Source organism: Dreissena polymorpha, chromosome 7 (genome assembly GCF_020536995.1).
Source record: "Dreissena polymorpha isolate Duluth1 chromosome 7, UMN_Dpol_1.0, whole genome shotgun sequence".
Lineage (NCBI taxonomy): Eukaryota > Metazoa > Mollusca > Bivalvia > Myida > Dreissenidae > Dreissena > Dreissena polymorpha.
This window is the reverse complement of record NC_068361.1, coordinates 33,291,773-33,314,251: the sequence shown is the minus strand read 5'-3', so window position 1 is coordinate 33,314,251 and position 22,479 is coordinate 33,291,773. Positions and strand designations below refer to the sequence as shown.

The window sequence follows — 22,479 nt, the reverse complement described above, 5'->3', positions numbered from 1 at the left end:
ATCATAGAACGTCAAACAAGTCATGAAATGAGAATAGACTTCCTCATTAAACGATAACTTGTTTCAATTGAGTATAAATTCATGACCTAAAGTGTTGAGCTTTAGAAAAAAGAGTATGCAAAATACTTCGTATAGCGAATTTTGTATCAACCAGATCCAGTGTATCTTTGAGTGATGTAACTGAAGGAACAACCTTTAAGTAAATTACGTTTACACTAAAAATAGCGATTTAGGAATCACATAGATAATTTTCCCGCCCATCGAACGATAGCAAATTTGTTTACCAGAGCACAGACTCGTCGATATCTCACGAGTCCGTAATCTTTCGATGTAATCAAATATATAGGTTGTATTAAAATCTGGAAGCTTAAGTGAAGACTTCCTCCTATGATATAAATATTGTGAGCGGGATAAAAACACTCCCAGGTGTGCTCCTTCACTGACAGAACTCGAAATAACTTTATTACTGTTTTATGATTGAATGAAATTTCACGCGATCAAATTTAAATTAATAAAAAGATTTACGCTCTCATTTTTATACTGTTAAATATACATGGTAAAACACGTATGAATTTGTAATCGCGATAGTTGGCTATATTTATTTTTAAAGAACATAATAGTTTAATCAGATCTAAGTATGTAAAGCTCGTCGTCATTTACATACATATACAATTACAGTATGCTTTTGAAAAAAATGCAAAACATACATCATTACGAACAAAGATCAATTTACATAAACAATAAAAAAAGAAGTGTTCGTGTTTCGTGAGAATGTTATACGCATTTGTGAAGCAAATATTTCTTGATGGCCGCACTGTGACATGAAACAGAACGTAGCTGTTCAGATCTCAGAAATTTCAGAAACTCAAAAGCTGGCCATACAAAATAACATATGACTCGAAACTTTATTATATAATTTAAATTAATAACCATATATATCACTAGCCAGAGTTTGCGCATTACAAGTATTTGTTATGAACGGCCGTAGGCATTCTTTCAGGTGTTTGTATTAAATAATAAAAATACATAATTAATATGATAAGGATAATATGCATATGTAAAGTTATTTCGAAGGAAAAGTTAATAATAAGAATGGTTTTATTTCAACGTGCGCCTTGTGTAGCCTTATTTCCCCTATATATCAAGCGTTAACTTAATTACGCAAAGATAGCGCTATCGTTTGCGAGAGTTGAGTTTGACAATCAATATGATATGGATTTTAGATACGTCCAAATAAAAATAACACACCGTAATACACTTAAGTCAATGATAGTGAAGGATACAACACATTTATTTCATCTTCAATTCAGAAAGGTACGTAATGTGTACACTGTGTTATTTTCAATATTCATCTTAACCGTTTAATCACAATTTAATTGTCGCTAAAACCTAACAAGTCGAATTTAGTGATTCGTAAGTGAATATATTTTGCCGATGTGTAAATATTGTGTCTACATTTACTATTTACAAAAAGCGGAGCAAATAAAGAGTGTTTCAAATCACTGTTGACGCTTTGAATATCTTTACGCAATACTATTCGGAACAAATGCCAGTGGGGTAATGTATGTACGCATTATCTAAGTATTGTGATCAAATAACTGATAGAGAATTTGAAGTAAATCCACTATGTATGTTTTTGATGTGTTCCAACTTTATAGGCCGGCTTGAGTGATTCGTAAGTGTATATATTTTGCCGATATGTAAATATACTGACTGCTATAACTATAAACATATAGCGGCGCAAATTTAAAGCGAGATTATACGATTTGTATATGTGTATAATTGTCATATATTGATAAAATATGTTATAATAACACAAAAAAGGCAAGAAAAATTATACAATAAATACGAATTTCATATAATGCAACAAAGCGCCCCGAGCCGATTGTGACGAGGATATTTCGTACATATTTTCCTACAATAACAGAAGCATTCGTCTTGTGGTTAGTGTTCGTGTGTCGTATGAATAGATATGGTTTCAGGAATTTAAAATGAACCGTTAAACTAAATTTAGATTCACATCGTAAATGCATGATCTACATGCTGGCGAATTCGACTGAACAGACATTTTCGATTTCAGAATTATATATCTGGCTTATTTCGCATTTTGGACACATGTTCTTCTTAACTTTTATTTTAATTTATATTGAAATATATGTTTAATATTTTTTTTACACATTTTATATAAATTAATAAATATTTGACAAAATTGTATAATCTCGCTCAAAGAGCATTTATAATCGCCGTTGATGCTTTGAATACCTTTTACGAAGTACTGCTATTCGGAGCAAAAGCCATCGGGGTAATGAATGCCCGCACTATTTTAGTATTGTGAAATAATAATATCACTCTATTTACAACAGGGCTGTTTATTACAATTCTTATTAAAGAAGGCGATTAATTGTTTGTATGTGTTTGAAATTGAATCTCATAGAAGAGACATTCACCAAAACAGATTTGTTGGCATTGTAGAAAATAACGCAAATTAATAATTAATATAACATCGACAGTCGTTACATATCTAACTGAAAAGACTAAATATGCACTTTGCTTATTATTTTTTAATTAAGAGGATGCTCCGAAACCTCGATATGTTCCTTAAAAAAAATCGCTTAATCATGAACCCATCATTTCCTCGCTCATTCCTTAAAGCAAACAGCGGATACCTCATCAGGGTCTACGCTGTCTGCCAATGCCTTTTTTCTAGACGCTAGGCATAAATGGGTTAAGTTCTAATGCATTATGTAGATTTTTGAAATCGATATACACCAAACATATAATAACCGGTATTTTAATAAATGCACAAGTACGTAAAAGCATAATACGAGCAGCAAGCGTTTGCGACAAATTATATTTGTATTAAATAATATGGAAGTCTATCTTGTGCATTGAAACTACAACGGATGGCTTCTTTTACAAAGCAGTTCAATTACATGTCCAGACTTCATCATCGTTTGATTGTAACTCACAACTTAATTCTCACTAAAGCATTTTAATGATTTTTTTCAAAACTTAAAAAATGTATTATTTCATTAATTCTCCAAAACGCACTATATACCTTCATGATTGTTTTTCAGGTAAACATGTCTAACTCTTCGTTCAGCAACCTGAAAATTGTCAACCTAAATGTAGAACGTATTGGTGCTTTAAGGCGGAAAAAAGGAATCAAATATATTCGGAGAGTTGCAGAGGTAATCCGCTTGAACAATATGGGTGTTACTTTTTTTTTCGTTTGAAAAGAACATTTTAATTATTTTGGGAGCAGAATAACCATTTGAATAAAAATATCAACTTTTGCTTGTTAAATAGTCAAAATGTCACACTGGTAATACTTATAACATATCCGTATGCGATGTACTTTTAATGCTGTTGTGATCAATTGTGTATGGACTTTTATTTACTGCTTGTTTGCTTGTTCTTTTCAGAAAACAAACGCGGACATCATCGTCCTGCATCGAGGATGCCCAGATGATGAAATCGACGGCTATAAAAAGCATCATGGTTGTAAAGATGATGGATCAAAGTTGCTGTACAATATCTACACAATAACCGTCTCACCGATTACAAAACCCCAATGCAGTATTGTATACACTTTAAATAATTTTGCTGTTTTCACTGGGTTATCTGTTTTGTCGGTAGCATCTTATGGCCGTGTTTCTCGTAGTTTTAGTCTTGCATCATGGGAGCCAGTTATATTTGCGGAGGGATCAGCTCTTGCCCTTACCAATTTAGTTCGAGCGCTACATGATTGCATCGGGGCAACAGAAACCCCCGTTTTATCAATAGGACGGATACCCATACCCATCAACATCGATGAGGTCAAGTATTACGCCCAAAAAGGAAACGTTGACTGGGATGCTCGATATCTGGAAGAAATTCAAGAAAACATATGCAACGACACTTATATAACAACTGAGAGGGTGATGACAAGTGTACGAGATTTGAATAAACTGAAGGTCAGGAGTTGCGACAATGGTTCCAATGAAACTGACGTTGTGATTGCGTCAAGATGTCTTAACACTGCAGAATTGTGTCCTCTTGATTTGAATCATACCACCGGAACAACCGGACGGAGTGGCTCAATACAAGGCTTTCGACCGACAACATCTCTGAAGCTTCCTTTGCACCCCCCTACTATGCTCGGTGCCTAGAGGTCATAGTGAGTAGCATGATTCATCAGACCATTGTGCTGCTGTGGTATGAAGTAAACATGAAATAAATGTTTTAAACTCAAAATGTCACATCGATAAATTTGAATCAGATGTAATCTCACAGTGCAAATATATTAATTTTTCAGAAACCTATTGTGTCCATATTTAGATCCATGCAAGGGTTTATTAACAAGTATCGGGATATGTTATATTCTATCGACATGGCATGTAAATATTATGTAGATAATGTATATGAGATTTTAAAATCGAAAAATCATAACATAAATCTAGATGAAATACATTATTACGTTGTTTTTTTTTAAATAAATATTTCACTGAATTTACAAACTGAAAACGAACTCAGATATAAAACATTAAACAGATCGATTAAGTTTATGCATAGTTAACATTATCGATGTTTTCATTGATAATCTTTGGTATCTCTTTGCTGCCTGTATAATCAAACACTTTTTTAAGTGAAACTCATTGGATGTATTGATGTCGTCTGACTTTGTACTCCGATTTTTGTTGTAGTGCTATTTATTTGTTGTATATAATCTTTGTTTGGTTTGTGTTATTACAGCTTATAACAATTAAAAAAACATATATAAATATAAGTTCTTAGATGGTGCATTACACATACTAATATTACTTTAAATTAATAGTTCAGATTGTGCGTGTTTGGTATTGCGGATAACTGTTTGACAATTGCTAGAGCGGTTATTGAGTATAATGGGATAGTTGTCTTTATCTTGCCTGAGCAGAGCCTCATTTATATTTACTAATGCGGACGTACGGTCTATACTTTCTTAGTGACAACGGCATTTATACGTCTCCCATATAAGTCGCATGTGTTATGCCCGCGTAATATTTTTATTTTAACGGCAGAAACCTTGATGGCCACCGTGAAAACAGTTTAGATTCCACGGGAGACACAAGGAAGCCGCACGTTATCCGTTGATCATCATTAATTAGACTGTAAGACAATAACAATTATACAGCCATTCCTACAGTTTTGTATGTAGGAACATGACCTTGCGGGCGTCACAGATTTTCTACGACACCCGCAGAATCAAATCAATTTTAACGCCGACGCAGAGCAGATGTGACTAGGATAAAAAGAAAGGCTCATATTTCCCGAAAATCCACCCTGAGGCGTCTGCCGTCCATATCACTTTAAGATGGATGGTTTGTTTGCAATGTTCGTAAATATTTGTTGTTTTCTTCATCCGCATATAGAAGATGTGTGTACAATGTGTATTATCCGCATCTTTTGAAAATGAAATAGCCTGAAATCACCAAAGGCTGATTAAACACCTGTGAATGTGATCTTTATGATAAGTTTGGTTCATTTTTTTGGAATGCTAGGACATAATGGCGCTTGTGTCTTTACCTATGGTTAGTACGCACGAATTTATAAGGTATTTGTTTTGTGTGTGATGCAATGTATAACATGTTGAATATCAACCACATAATCCAAAGGTTGTTTCGGAAATTTGGAATATATGTAAAATATCTATGTGTTTTTCCGTTAATTTACACGAGGTTTAAAAACACACGTCTTTAATCCTTAATTACACTATACCAATCTTTAAACATTAAGCATCAATTAAAAACACGCATACTAATTCACATCTAAAGCCATGTACATAGTTTTGTGTTGTATACGAGTTGGTTTCACTCTGCGTATGTTATTGTCTTACTATCAGGACCAAACATCTATATAAGTACATACATATTTCTTAAGAACCACCAATTTGCTTTTGAGCTCGTAAAGACAACTCTTTACTAAATGGAATGTTCATAAGGTTACAATTTATTAAGATTAATTGATGAAGATGATACGATTACAATGCGTGTACTTATATTATATCCATGCATTGTTTCACTATCTTTACACTAATGAGCATATGTGGAACGGTAATTTGTTTACCTTACATATACATTCAAAGCGATTTTACTTCTGCCGAGTTTTACTTAGTTCCCATATTGTATTGCGAGTAAGGACTTCTTTGTTCATTTATATGAAATAAATGGTTAAATATATGGCATACATGGATACATGGTAACATATACGCTTATCGTTCAAGCACAATGTTCAAACACACTATAAGCATATGTTGTTGATTGATGCAGTGACATAAAATCTTACATTTTCGTGATAACTCGATGTTAAACCATACCATAGATAACCATTTGAGACATGAACTCGCAAAGCTGGAGCAATAAGAACTTTTCAAATCAACACCAAACACCAAACGGTTGTAAATTCTTGAAAAAATTTAATTGAAAATATCAGTTATCCATCTTGACTTTTCGTAAATATTATTTATCTGTTTGTTTGGTTAAAAGAGTATAAACAATTGTTGTTATTGTATTGGGTTTAAGTTGGCCGGTCCCACCATATCGCATACGGATATTTTCATTAATTACAAATAAATTGTTTTATTTCCATTAAAACGCAGTTATATAGTAGGTATAAATGACTTGTGAAAGTTATTTCGATTGAAAATCAACATTGCATCAAACAAGTCTGACTCTATAAATGTACGGCATATTTATAAATTTTGTGTGTAAGTTACGTTGATGATAAAAATCGCGAAATAGTATTACCGAGATTGTATCCTGTCTACCTTAAAGGGGCCTTTTCACAGATTTTGGCATATTTTGAAGTTTGTCATTAAATGCTTTATATTGATAAATGTAAACATTGGATCTTAAAAGCTCCAGTGAAAAAATCAAGAATTAAATTAAAACAAGGAAAAAAAGTAGCCAGTACCAGGGCTCGAACCAGTGACCCCCGGAGTCCTGGAGTTAGTAAAAACGCATTAGCCCTCACGACTATTCCGCCGAGTACACACACAATAAGTATTTTATACGTTGTATAAGCAATCTTCGTAGTTTCGTAAATTTAAACGACAACAACAGAACTCTCCAAATTATTCAATCGTTTCGCGTTGCAACGCTTTATAATTTTTAGGTTTTCAAATCGTCAAAAGATACATATAATGGCTGTATTGGGCTATGGTAAATGTTCAGTAATACTGTTTCCTCACAAATATCATAACTAAAATGAAAATTTGCGAATCTAAAACAATTTTTTTCAATTTTGTCAATTTACCAAACCGTGAAAAGATCCCTTTAAAGCATGAATCAACGAAACGAAGTACGAGAAAATTACGTTGACGCTAATAATAGCTACTTTAGTATCCCAGAGTAAATTTTCCATTCAAGCTTTCCTTGAAAGAACAAATCAACGGAATGACATATTAGTAAATTACGATAAGGTTAACAATAGCAAATTTAGTATCCCAGACAAAAAAATTCAGCCTACTTTGAGGCGTGAAACCGACGGAAAAAAATATGAGTAAATTACGTCGATGCAAACAAAAGCGAATTGAGAAGCCTATAATATATTTTTAAGCCGACAGTTAAAACATGAAACAGCCGAAACGAAGTGAAAAAATAGGCAAAAATTACAATGATTCTAACAAAAGCACATATTGTTTCCCCGAGGTATATTCCGCATCACCTATAAAGAATGAATCGGACTGAACGAACTTTGCACAAATACATATACGTGCTTAATCATAATTTAACAATTGAATTACAAATAACCCATGGCTCTAATATACTTTAAGCTACAGTTCATTGAACAGTTTGTTACACCTAAATATTACTCGAATCCAACACGATATATTAAATGGTACATGAATTATAGCCAAATACTCATACAGAATGTACGCTGGTATTCACAATGTCCTTACGTTTGGAGCATCACAATCAAATTTGCAATGACATCAAATTTTGTGTCAATCATTTTAAATGTAACTACTCCTTCTCTCTACATCCATCCGGCACATCCATTGGAAAACAATTACCAAAACTCTAACAATATAGAATTTCAGTGCACACATTCCTTATCAGAGATAATCGAATACATGTTGCCATTTCTTTAATGTTTGAAAATGTTTGAAAATCTTTGACATTAGTTTCAAGGTGATGTCCGTGTTAACACTTTGGGATTAATCAAAACATACTGGTTTCACAAGAAGGAGGGGTATACAAAGACACTTCGATTCATCCGATCGACGATAATGTTTAATAAGAAATTTAAAAAGTGAAACTGGGGAATGAGAAACTGGTTCGCTTTAAAGAAGCACTCGACTCTAGCGAGTTTTAGATAACACATTTATGTTTATTGATTGCAATATGATTAGAGAAATTATGGAATATATCTAGTCCCGGATTACCCATTAGACAGAGTAGGCAACAGCTTATGGGCCCGCGACTGTTTGGGAGCAATGAGACCGCTGCGAAAGAGATTTGTAATATTTATTAAGTCTTATAAAAACATTGACAACGCCAATTCTATTATATCAGTGTTATGTTCTGATAAAAGGCTTGCCATTCTCTTTTAAAGGGGCAATTATTTATTCTATGCAAAACCGTATTGTTTTGGTGGTGATTTTGTTTTCAAGAGGTTTATTTTGAGGATTAGACTTGATCAGAATTAAACACAGTGCTCTTTAACTCTGGGCCATTCCCCTGATGAATCTCTCCATTAAAGCAGAGTCGTTCTAGAAGGCACTGGACCGACTAGGGTATCGAGGCGAGGGACCCGAAAGTTGCACTGCCCATGGTGCTTAATTCGGTACACAATATATTACAGCAGAAGAACAAGGGGATGAGTAATACCATCGTTGGCATGTTTATATGTTCAAAAGTCCTATTGTCATTATAAAACAACATTTAAAATAGAATAGCTTTATCTGTTAAAGTACGTTTACATTATCATATTGAAATCGATTATCAACTTTAAATAATATTTTGTTTTACTCTCACTTACTTTTAAAGCAAATTATATGTGACCCTGACAGATTTTGATAATAAACTGTGCTTGTACCTTATAAGAATATTCAAGCGCTCCTCAACACCGTGTTGATATTCACAACTTCAGAATCGTAAAAACATTCTTCGATTGTGGAAGGAGTTCGTAATGTAGCGAAGTTGTCACTCGAGCCTCACTGAAGACATTGATCTGGAACATCGCTTATTCTGTATTAAACGAGTTATCTATGGCTACCTGCTTTCTATTTGTTATGCATAAGGAATATGACTTCGAACAAATGAATATATATATATATATATATATATATATATATATTTATATATGTATATATGTATACACTTACTACATCGAACATTTTGCATGCATTATGCAAACGTTCGGCGATCATGTACGTTGAGCGGCTTTCATAATGTGTATAGCGTGAAATCTAAATGGGCGACCTACGTCTGGATTACACCATCTGCTTTGCGCTTCAGTTACATATTGTAAGCAATTCCGACAACGCAAACATGTGTGAGCGGTGTGTAATAATAGTATACAACGACGTGCACAAATATAACCTCTATATAATCTAGACATGCGGTTTACGCATATTATGTATGTCTTACAAATACGTAACATATATTAGCATTCTTAAATATAATACATTTTGATATAACATTTACACAAATGAAACAACACATCCGATGTGCTTGGAAACAGTGGGATTTGGATTAATTGACTTCGGTAAGTACATGTATAAACATTTTGTTCACGGTTAAAGCGCATTGACTTTGTTCAAGTACAAGAGAAACACTTTGAACACATACAGCTTTACTATTACGACGAAACAATGTTAAATTGAATGTTGGTGCTGTCACACATAAAACGAATTTCAGTGGTGCAGAAACGTTGTCGTCAATGTCGCAATTGTAATCAACATTATGCCCCCGAGCATCTTCATCTTAATTCAGATCGTCTATATCTTTATGATTATAGCCAGTATAAGCATTATAATAATTATCAGTATAAACTTCATAAGAGTTCTCACCAAAATATGTAACATGATCCTTATCATCATCATATTTATCACTCTCATCATCATTGTCGTCATCATCATGAAATTTTACATCACTTCATTAGAGTCGTCATGAATTATCATCATCAGCAGCACAGGCTTCAAAACCAGTACTTCAGCCATAATAAAAAACTTTAAAATTGTCATCATCAGTATATTTTTGATCATACTCATCAACAATATTATCATAATCGTCTTCATGATCCCCATAAACATCATTACTTACATCCCCATCATCGCATTAAGGATCTTTATAGGATAATCTGCAAAAAAGGTTGCCGGTATCTTATGGCCTTAATCGTGACAAGTATGATGACTGTAAGCACAAATATCAGTTTCAACATCACAATATATGTTCTCTTTTAAATGGAACTTTCCACAGACAAAACTGTGTATTAAAGTGTGTCATTAAATGCTTTATATTGATAAATGTAAACATTTGATGTAAAAAGCTCAAGTAAAAAAAACAAGAATACAATTAAAGAAAGATAAAAAGTAGTTCCCAACTGGGCTCAAACCACTGACCCCTGGAGTAAAAGTCAAACGCTTAAAACACTATGCTATCTGTGCTCATACAATTAATGATGTATTTAATACTTTTTTATAAAACCTATCCTCGTAGTGTCACACAATATTAAAACAACAGAACACTCCAAATAATTCAATCGTTTCGCTTTGCAACGCTTAATAATTTTCAGATTTTTAAATCGTAAAAAATGCCTATAATGGATATTTTAGAGCATGGTAAATGTTCAGTATCACTGTTTCCTCCCAAATATCATAACTACAACGCAAAATATGCGAATCTAATTTTGTTATTATTTTGTCAATTTACCAAAACGTAAAAAGTACCTCTTAAATAATCATAATAAGTCAACACCATTAGTGTCATCTTACATGATGCATTTCGAGCTCAATTTATCATGATCGTGATCATCATCGTTGTCCTAGTCGTCGCAATCATTTACGCGATCGCACCATCAACGATATCAGTCTCATCCCAAATACGACCGTCATCCTCCATGTCAACCGTGCTATATGTTTGTTACACCCGATCATTAACTTGAACTAAAATGATTGTAAACTTTGCTTATGAGCTACACAACACGGGTTACTACTAGGAGGTTTAGTTTAAAAGTGCGGCTTCAGAAACAGGGTACAGAGTAAACGTCGGTGGAGGATTCACAATACAAAAAGTGGTAGTTAAAGTCTATTTCACAATACATAAAGTGGTAGTTTTAATCAATTTTACAATACCAAAAGTGATAGTTATAGTCAATTTCACAATACAAAAAGTTGTAGCTATAGTCAATTTCACAATACAAAAACAAACATCATCAACTATTTAAAAAGGAGTGTCATCTAATTTAGATTTCGCATTGTCCTGCATAACTAAAAGTGACATTCAGTTCATTGCGGAAAGAGAATCAATAAAAGTTCCATATCTGTACTCAACAATTCTTAATTGACCAATTATTAAAGGAATTGAAAACTAACTGAAATGTTTGCTGTTTCAATGTATAACGGGTGTCAAATAGTAGTAATTTATTGTATTAGTTTGTGAACTTAGCACTGCAAACCATCTGACATAGGAACTGTGTGAGTTCGTGAACTGACCGCCGTTATATTACTAACCTACTTCTTAAATCGGAAAAATATAAAACAATTTAGACAAACAAAGGCTACAGTGGTTTTTCTGACACGTGCGTGTTTAAGCACCGTAATTTATTGATTCGTGCGGTAAACGTCACAGTTGTTTTTGTATTTGTGAGGTTTCAAGCCCTTAATGAGGCATACCTCTTTTAAATATGCATGTGTGTAATAGATATATGTACATGTATGTATATTGCCTTGCACATTGCAAACTTATATTTCATAGAAAAATCTCAAGTGTACCATGCAAAATGCCTTCTCAATTCTTATTTTGGTCTATGTATCATAACCCAAAACGGAAGGCAACGATAAAGAGCCCAGCCTCAGTACAGCAGAACGAAAATTTTAATATCACTGTTTAAAGACAGACGAAATGACACTAAATTAATAATCTTTTTCAAAATTGTTCAAGGTTTAGTAGCCATGCCGCTATCATCATATATCGAGCGACCCACCAGATTCACTCGCCACATGCACCCCCTCTTATTCAGACAGATCCATACCACTGCAAATTATTATAAGTTTTTATTTTTCCCAAGTGCTATTGTGATGTGGAACAACCTCCCTGCCACTACAGTATTACATCCTGATCGTGAAAGGTTTAAGCGGTCCCTGCTTTCCCCTTCTGCCCCTTGAACTCCGAGAGACATGTTTTTATCAGCTTTAACTTTAAATCACTTCACCATGCATGATTAATCGAACATACTTTTATCTTTCTCACTTATTCACTTTCAACACTTTTATCTTGCACTGACTGCGCACCTGTCAATAATACCCGCAAGGGGAGTTAGACAGTATAGATAGATAGATAGATAGATAGATGGATGGATGGATGGATGGATGGATGGATGGATGGATGGATGGATGGATGGATGGATGGATGGATGGATGGATGGATGGATGGATGGATGGATGGATGGATGGATGGATGGATGGATGGATGGATGGATGGCTGGATGGATGGATGGATGGATGGATGGATGGATGGATGGATGGATGGATGGATGGATGGAATGGATGGATGGATGGATGGATGGATGGATGGATGGATGGATGGATGGATGGATGATGGATGGATGGATGGATGGATGGATGGATGGATGGATGGATGGATGGATAGATAGATAGATCGATAGATAGATAGATAGATAGATAGATAGATAGATAGATAGATAGATAGATAGATAGATAGATAGATAGATAGATAGATAGATAGATAGATAGATAGATAGATAGATAGATAGATAGATAGATAGATAGATAGATAGATAGATAGATAGATAGATAGATAGATAGATAGATAGATAGATAGATAGATAGATAGATAGATAATGTACGAACCATTAAAGAGAACAATATTGAAGTCATTTAATGAATTGAGATACTTATTGTACACAAGAAAGTGAGATAAACACGCAGGATGGTATAGGCTATATTCTGAATAACTTATGATGTGTTATGGGTTTTTAACAAGTTCATTAAACGAGTTTGATCTACACTAGGTGATATGTGGACTGTGGAGTTATTAACACTTTCTCAAGAATCCCACAAACTTTTCTCTGGACTTCCACAAACTATCTCTCTGGAATCCCATGCTGATAATCTTATATATTGTTAGTCATATTTGTTTTTAAGACATAATGTATAAAAAGGTAAATACTTTACTATAGTTTTACTGTGTCTTAATCAAAACACTCTGGATAGAAGACATGACTTTCACTCTTATTGGAATTCTCCATGGAGTCCTAGCAGGTATGTACAAGCCGCCTTCTTTGCAATGTAAATTAATATGCATACACGTTGATTACGTAGACATTTCTTTGTGTTATGTTTAAGTGTATGATCAACCGTACCCTGTTTGCCCATGGTCCATGTTATTGTATTTAAATGTATGTATTAGCTGTTCATAGTGATTTATGTTTAGGATTATATCAAATACGTTTCACGCTTATAATAGTACGGTCTCGCTTACCACTTGTAAATGCTTAAGCAACCATAGATTTGTGTTAATGATGTGTTCGATTAAAATTCTTTTATAGCAAATGTATACTCGATGGGTAATACAAAAGAGGGGTAGTTAACAAAGAGCACTAACATATTTGCTGCATTGTGATTGTGAGGCATACATTTCCGAACGGTTGGTTTCTTGTAGTATGCGTGTTATTTTTGTGTTGTTTCTAATATTGTGTGTTGTGTCCGATTGTGTTTGTGTGTTTCCTTGTAATTAATAACCGACTTTCTGCTACCATATAACGTTTTTAACCAGCAAAATATATATTAACCTAGGTTTGCGCTAGAAAACTAAGTAGCCACATTTCAGCCTTACGATGAAAACTCACATATAAGCTAATTTGCTCTATATTTGAGTGTACATGTCGCTATTCGTCACTGTGCGCGACTAACAGTGAATGAACAACACCACAATTATTATCTTAAAGGGACCGTAAAACACGAATGACGACAAAAGAAAAGTCCTAAAATACCGTATTTTTTACAATTATTAGTTTATATTGATTAAAATATCACGACTGTATATTACAATACTTTTAAAAAGTTGATAAGTTTTCATATTTTCAGTATATTCGGTAATGAATTATACTGGGTACAGGTGCCAGGTAAATACCAGTTAACTAAAAATAACGCAAGTAGATTGATCATCATCGTAACGTGGTAAACCCAGAAATGCAAATTGTGCATGCGTAGTGAATTGTATATATTTTATATAAAAATGTTCAATCTACTTGCGTTATTTAAAGTGTGTAAATCGTTATGTCATATATTTTCGCAATGTACTTTCGATTTCACATCGCGAAATTTTATAATCGCAAATACTGAAAATATTAACTTGTTTTCAAGTAATTTAATAATAAATGTAAAAAATATGGTATTTTAGAAAAACAAATTTCGACATTCATGGTTGACGGTCCCTTTAAATGTATTTGTGTCAAAAAGCATTGGAATAAATTATCAATCAAACCACATTTAAGTCACACAAAATATTTCCTCTGTAATTAATTGCTTTATTTCATGTCATTTATATTCATGTTGATTGATAGGAATGTTCCCCCCCCCCTCCCCTCCTCTCCCCAATATGTTTTATACAAACGTACTTGTCAAACCACCTATTATTGTGCGTTTTGGCTCTCTAAAAATGCATGTACTTCAATGTATTAGTCGTAAATTGACGAATTTGTCAATAGTTTAAATGGTTCAATACTTGCTCATTGTGTGCATTTATTCCGATGTACATTTTGAATTCTAAAATACTACATGTATGATTGAGTTGCACGTTTATATTTAGCCACACCACATGGTCTGTTGCAACACGCACGCTTTCCATGCGTGTAACTTGTCAGACAACTTCAGCAATTTCGGGCTCTAATTAAAACACAGGAAAAACATGTAAAGTGAATGTTGAAAGCAGTAGATGATAAAAAAGGGATTTGTAGCAGAAATTACTATCAATTGGCTGTAGATAAACGAATAGATTACATTTAAGAACTGGAACTAATTTGTAACCGCATAAAATTGTTATCGTCTATGGTCTTCACAGATTTCTCGCCTTAAGTAATAAATTGCGCACCATTGGCCTTTACCTTTTCAAAAGTAAGAATTGTTAACAACAAATTGTACAGTAATTATTTGCAGTAAACAGGTGTGATGATAATTTTGACACCGTCTTTAATGTACTATTTTAATTGCCGTTTTAAATACGCAAATGCTAACACTGTGATTCCTTGTTAGTCTATGTACCATAAACGCTAACTTCGTGACCGACGTCAATCAGAAATAATAGTCGCCGGTTAACCCCGCAGTCATTAGCGTTCTCGTAAACACATTGGAAGGTTAACATTAAAGTTTAGCGAAATTGGAAAATTACCTGGGCATTTCTCGTGATACATCCGTGTCAGCATACATGACTGCGTGATGTAGCTTGAATATTTGATACGCTCTTCATGTTATCTCTTATCAGTGTATTATATATTTCCCCATACGGTCTTTTTGGCGATAACATGCGGAAGTATTTATCGAGTGCTCTTTTAAAGGAACCGTCAACCACGAATGACGAAAAAAGAAAAGTTCTAAAATACCGTATTTTTTTACAATTATTAGTTTATATTGATTAAATATCACGATTGTTTTTTTATTACTTGAAAAAAATCAATTTTTTCAGAATATTCGGTAATAAAATTTCGATATGTGAAATCGAAAGTAAAACCTCAAAATAGGTGACATAACAATATACACATCATAAATAACGCAAGTAGATTGGTCATTATATATATTATTATATATTATATTTCACTACGCATGAACATTTGCATTCCTGGGTTAACCACGTGACGATGATGATCAATCAACTTGCGTTATTCATAGTTAACTGGTAGTTACTTGGTACCTGCACCCAGTAAAATGTATTACCGAATATACTGAAAAAACTTTTTTCAAGTATTGTAATATACCAGTCGTCATATTTTAATCAATATAAACTAATAATTGTAAAAAATAATACGGTATTTTAGAATTTTTCTTTTTATCGTCATTCGTGGTTGACGGTCTCTTTTAAGAAGGGAGTATTGATAAACGATGTTTCTGGCGATTTAAACAGGAATTTAGAGAGTAAATTTGAAAATCAGAGGGTCGTTTTTTCAATCGCCAATTTCATGAAAATCTTATTTTCGAGCCATGGTAGCTGAAGCTTTTTCGATGCGATAGCAAAGCTCGGTATGAATGGACATGTTTCCGCTGATAGCGGACCCGAGGTAGGTGAAGTGGTCGACCACCTCCAGGGTATAGTCCCCGATCTTGATGCAGGGTACGTTTCTGGCATCCTGGCCCATGATGTAAGTCGTTTTCAAGCTAATAGTAAGCCCAAAGTTTGTCCATTCCTTAGCAAAGAGGTCTATGAGTTTCTGAAAGGCCTCCTCTGTATTCATTGCAAGGGCAGCATTGTGCTCAAACAGCATCTCTCTGACGAGGACCTCGATCACTTTTGTTCTGGCCCGTAATAGAGCGAGGTTGAACAGTTTCCTATCAGAGCTGGTGTCAGTGTAGATCAGTGGACGAGTCATAGGCATACTACAGCAGCAACGAGAAGAAAATGCCAAGCAAGGTAGCTGCGAGCCTGCTTTACACCGCTACTTATGGAAAATGGCGCTGAGGACGACTTCCAAGGAGGGGGACCGACACCTTGGAGACTCTCGCAGAGGATCGCTTCGCCTTGGGACAAATACTACATACTGTAATCGAGACAGATCTGAGCATTAACTCGAAAGAGAAGCATGCGAAAAACCAGCGCCGCCATTCCGCCGATTTAAAGCCCAATTGTGTGCGTGATGTGCAACAATGACATTCACTCCCGCATCAGCCTGCTTAGCCACAGCCGGCATTGCTCCAAGAAGTGACTAACAGAGAGCATCAGCATAGTCTTCCGAGACTCAGCTCTTCCAACAAAAAACACAACAACTGAACATCTAGTTTACTACAATAACATACTTAACGTAAACGTATGTGATTGTTATTAATTCGATGCGATATACTCCAGTAATCATTAATATAGATATCTGTCGATTTAATTACAATTTGAAATCATGTTAAAATCTTTTTTGTATCTTGGGGAAATTGGATAATCATTTATTCATGCATAAATCTGATTTGCAAATTGGTATAGATCTACGTATGATAAGAATTGTTATCGATACATGACATGTATATATATGCTTTTGTAAAATAATGGTTTAAATAAGGAATTAATCCTTTTATACTTAGCAATAACAGACAATCACGTTTGACAACAGTATATTAAGCAGGATGAATTTCCAATAACAATCAAACCAATGTTAATGCAATTTGTTAAAACCCACTTGCTTCAAGTAGAAAAAAATGATAATTTAATAAGCGTGCTTAAAAAATACATTTATTTCCAGGTGTCTTCGGCATCACTCTAGATGCGTTAAATGCAATTGAAGACGGCAAACCCATAACGCTTAAGTGCAACACACACTCGACTGATCTTTTATTCATAGTTTCTAAATGCACACCCGATGAATGCACTTCTAAAGATTTGGCTGAATGTGTATTTATCCTACCACATTGCATGTTTTACGACGCTCAAAACTTAAATTATTATGCCATCCAAAACACGCGCGATGGAGCAGAATTGACAATAACATCGTTGACTGCACAGCATTATGGTACCTACACGTGTGCTGAAATACATGATACAGAAAACAACGCGACTTTGCAAGTTTATGGATCAAGTGAGTGAATTTTTACAAATATCCGTTAATATAGTAATCAATGGTATAGCGTAGTCTGAATCAGAGGGAATATTGACTGAATCAATAGATTTATCCAGTTAAACAGTAACATTTTCTGCAACATCTCAGAAGGCAAATAGTAAAATCTGCGTGCTTGTGAGCGCTGTTTTTGGAATTCCTTTCTGTTTTTCACTCAGACAGCTATACTTTTGCTGTTGTAAATGTTGTGCGATGCTGATGTCAGACGTTTTAATCATATTAACAATGTGACAATCACAATGACACTCTAAAAATTTCATTCAAGTATGGCAAAGTTTGCTCTATTTTACCAGAAAATGCTCCTGTTAAACCTAACAGCTACGTTTAAATCTTCAGTGACACGATATATTGTTCAAATATAATATGTCAATATGATCGAATAACTTGGTTCTGTGGTCAAATAATTTTACTAATAAGTTTCAGTATATATTGCCAATATTGGCAGTTCCTTTATACATGTGTGATGGATAATACAAAACAGTTCTCAATTCGGAGACTTGGGTGTGTATTTGTGATCATGCCCATGGTTCTTTTTATGGATTAAACCATCGTTTAAGTATTCAAAATTAAAAACATGTATAAAAAGTTCTCTAACATTCGAAAAAAAAGAATAAAAGCACGAGAAAGAATTCATATCCCTAATGTATACGACCTTTTTCACTACTTTGCTCACATTTGAGCTCTGTATACCCCACGATCTGGGGAACGGTTCTATCCAGTGATTAAACATATAGACAATTGGCTAACACGTTACATAATGGCAATGCAGCTCTTTTTATTACCCGGCATGCATATACAAAATTGCATGTTGTGTTTTCCATCCCCGTTACACAACGTTTTTCATCTAGAAATTACATTATTTGTCGGGGGCATAAAGAACCATTCAAACACCCAAATATTTTTCTCACTTTGACAGTTGACACCAAATACCAATATGTTTAAATGAGGATCGAATACCGGGTAACCCGAAGAATAACACACCTAGCATTACAAACCAATTTGATTCACTAAACTATAACATTTGTTAACAATTCATTCATAAAGAATCACAGCAAATACGAAAATATAGTTTATTTATAAAAATGAAACATTAACTATCAATTTAAACAAGCGTATAATACGATATTAACACATATTAAACATACTTGTGTTTTTTTCTTCCAGAGAAAGATGCAAACCACACAATCGCCTACACGGTGGCTTCTATTGGTGCTTTCATAGTTGTCGTGTGTGCGTTTACCATTTGGTGCATTCGTTGCAAACAACCTGCTAGCAGTAAGTGCACATACGCATGCTTGCCATAAAATCCACTCGATAAATTATTGCTTATTTCACAATTGAACATATATATGTTGAGAGAATTATCATGAAAGACCGAACAATTTTCCAAAACCAATAACGTTTTAATTTTACAATTGTAGATACGTATTTTGCCGTCGCAAGGAATCATGATAACTCTTTGACAACCAGTGGGAACGAAGAAAATAAAATTCAGCAAGTGCGAATAGTAGTTCCTGAACAAGTAAGTCAATGCATGGTTTACTATAAATATAAGTCACATATACGTGCTCAATATTACTGTTATAAACTTTGACTTATAATGTTAATTTATATGATTTACATAACTGTTATTTATTTAAATTTATAATGCTTTTCTTGTGTGTAAGTCGATTCCAGAAAAAGTTGTAACTGTACAAATGCTTCAACAATGAGTATGCAGATTCGAAGTAGTTCTAAAACTCAAAGTCTTCATCTTCAATGATTATTTTAGGATAATTTGGATGCACAAAATCGTGGGCCTCAAGATGTAAACGACATAAGTCGACATGTTCAAACGTCTGATGACGAAATAGCGAGACCAAATGATAAAACATACAAGCAGCCGACAATTCTTCCTCCCAAAAAAACTCAAAGACAAGGCAGAACTGGTTTTTCAACATGGGGTCCAACACGCAGTCGCGATAACGGTGAAAATATTCTTTCCATATTCAAAAGATCGGATTCCCTCAAAAATGTTAATGTTGGTAAGTAAATATCGTCGCATTACTGCAATATAAATGACATTTATTTATTTTAATAATCGCCTTTGTTTTTATGTTTAATTTTAGGGTTCCTGAAATCACAATTTGAAGAAAAAGAAAAGCAAAACCGACCAACAGCGAATATTAATTCAACTTAGTTGCCAGATTATAAAGATACAAAGCTACACAATTAAAAATGATCAAGGCATTATAAACGTATGGGATATTCATTAATACAAAAGTTTATTGTCATCTTTAACATGACGCGAACAATAATCACACATTATAACAACATTAGCAATCGACATGTCCGGCAACATTTATGTTCAGATGATTTGCAAAGAAAGGTTAAACACAGAGCTATCTTGACCATCAGCTTCTTTCGTTTGTGTGGGCAGAAGTAAATGTTTAGCTCTCTTAGTTTTTTTAAATGATTCCAAACACGTTGCAGTATCATATATACCATTGTTAATCTCAATGCTTTGCTTTAAATTCATCTCGCTTCCAATCCTATTTCAGCCTTACATACTAATTTCTTATCTGCAACGAAAGAAAGTGGGGTCCAAATGTGTAGATTTTGCCCCATTTTGTATGCCAGTACGCCCGTTTATATTTCCTCCTAATATGGCGGCCGAAGATACCAATACGCATGTCTGAGAATTATCTGATTCTGACATCATGTATTGCATTCTAATATCTATCAGTCACAATTTAAAAAAAATTAAAGCATTAAACAACCACAACCACAACCCTATTCTAATATTCATTATAGTAGTAATACTCAGAATAGTCATTTCTTCGTCAACATTATCTTTATTTGGGATTGTATGCAATGGCCATTTCGTTGTGGTGGCTATAAAAGGATGCTATCCATCAGTGTTACTATTCATATCTATGACTACAATGTGATGCTGCTATATTTATCACTATTTTCAGGTTTGATCCCATAGTAACTTTATGTAATCCATGTAATGTATTCTGATATCAGGTTATACAACATTAATTGCATCTATTATGTACTGCACCTTAACTTTTGGGATTGTAATGCATATGTGTTTATCTATGTGTTAAACTGTCGCTTTTAATGTACAGCCACAACTGTATTTGAGGGTATTTTGTGAACGTCGATTATCATGTTTAAAATGAAAGTTATATTATAGAACTATATGTGTTCCAAAATGAATTCTACGACAATATGGCTGTATTTTAAGATTTGTAATGAATTGAATTACAGCAAAAGTGATTATAACTGTTATATGTATATAAAGCATAGTACATGAACTTTTTACCATCAATATTTTTTGGCTTCATGTGCGGTCTGTTTAAGGTTGATGAAATGCTTGTTATTTATATCAAACTTATCCAGTTACAAACATAGCAAGCATATGCATAGCATAGGAAGCAAACAATGAAATCGATACATGCATGAGAATGAGCTTAATATACGGAAACGATTCTGTTACTTTCACTAGCAAACAATGGTTAAAGTCCCCGGTCATAGCTATATATATTGGCAGAATCGTAAGAAAACGTGTTTTTATTGAGGATATCACTACAATTCCGGTTGAAATCGGTTGAAAACAAACAATATAGCGATATTTATTTTGGGGTCGAGTGCAGTAAAGTACGAGAACGACATAATTAATATTCATGATTCGACACGTTATTTCAAACGTAAACAAACAAAATTGCGGATACGGGCGTATTTTTAGCGGAAAGAAGGGAAGAACAAATGCAAATACATCTGTTACAGACGGAAACTTAGCAAAAGCTAAATGTAGATATAATTTACATAACTCGCATATTTTCACCTAAAGCATGTATTTATTTAAGAATTGATTCTTATTTTTCGGGCGTTTATGCAGTATGAACGCTCAGGGCGAGTTTTGAAAATTCCGTGAAGCGCGCTAGCGCTTCTCGGTAACTTTTCAATACTCGCCCTGAGCGTTCATACTGCATAAAAGCCCGAAAAATAATAATCAATCCTTATATTTACATTTGTCCCTTGATTTGAAATATTTAAAACATTTCCGAGCATTAAAAAAAAAACAACTCAGAATTGTATGCTTTTAGGGAGTCAACACCTGTTGCAATCATAGTCTCGGGAACAGCTACTACCCGCCCCTTGAGGTTTTGTTATTCATTATTCCTGCGCGAAGAAAATGAGTTCTGAAGTTTTACTTTTAATTTTAATTACACGTAGCACATTATTTGGAACATTAAAATATCGATTGCAGCTGAAACTGTGCAGTAGCATAGATTAATGCCATTATTTAAGCTTTGACAGGGGTCATAAAAAACTAAATTTAGTATAAACGACACGCTTACCACAATACCAACTTTAATCCAATGCTATTAACAATACAGTTACAACTTCCAGTGTCTGTTCTTAAGGTGTTATGCATGACAAACACACAATCCGAAATACGTTTTGGATTCGTTCGAT

The 22,479-nt window shown here is 34.0% G+C and overlaps 2 protein-coding genes and 1 long non-coding RNA gene across 8 annotated transcripts; 2 read left to right on the top strand and 1 right to left on the bottom strand.

The window, feature by feature from the left end:
- The first annotated feature begins 404 nt into the window (after nt 1-404).
- LOC127838575 (uncharacterized) lies at nt 405-5,668 on the top strand. 4 transcript variants are annotated; one of them, XM_052366399.1, is made up of 3 exons: nt 405-426; nt 3,078-3,191; nt 3,426-5,668. In XM_052366399.1, the coding sequence occupies exons 2-3, from the start codon at nt 3,084-3,086 to the stop codon at nt 4,149-4,151; spliced, it is 834 nt and encodes a 277-aa protein (XP_052222359.1). In that variant the 5' UTR covers nt 405-426; nt 3,078-3,083; the 3' UTR covers nt 4,152-5,668. The 4 variants fall into 4 exon arrangements, with proteins under 4 accessions (XP_052222359.1, XP_052222357.1, XP_052222358.1 ...); XM_052366397.1 differs by lacking the exon at nt 405-426 and adding an exon at nt 1,087-1,314; XM_052366398.1 differs by lacking the exon at nt 405-426 and adding an exon at nt 1,337-1,562.
- Nucleotides 2,776-15,706, bottom strand: LOC127838577 (uncharacterized). Its single transcript, XR_008029864.1, has 3 exons — nt 15,594-15,706; nt 9,058-9,192; nt 2,776-3,866 (listed from the first exon to the last, which is right to left on the bottom strand). It is a non-coding gene; the product is annotated as an uncharacterized LOC127838577 (long non-coding RNA).
- LOC127838576 (uncharacterized) lies at nt 9,391-21,929 on the top strand. 3 transcript variants are annotated; one of them, XM_052366402.1, is made up of 6 exons: nt 9,391-9,729; nt 17,641-17,973; nt 19,177-19,287; nt 19,434-19,534; nt 19,784-20,036; nt 20,121-21,929. In XM_052366402.1, exons 1-6 carry the CDS (start codon nt 9,690-9,692, stop codon nt 20,189-20,191), a joined length of 909 nt encoding a protein of 302 aa, XP_052222362.1. In that variant the 5' UTR covers nt 9,391-9,689; the 3' UTR covers nt 20,192-21,929. The 3 variants fall into 3 exon arrangements, with proteins under 3 accessions (XP_052222362.1, XP_052222363.1, XP_052222361.1); XM_052366401.1 differs by lacking the exon at nt 9,391-9,729 and adding an exon at nt 13,129-13,465; XM_052366403.1 differs by lacking the exon at nt 17,641-17,973.
- The last annotated feature ends 550 nt before the right edge of the window (nt 21,930-22,479 follow it).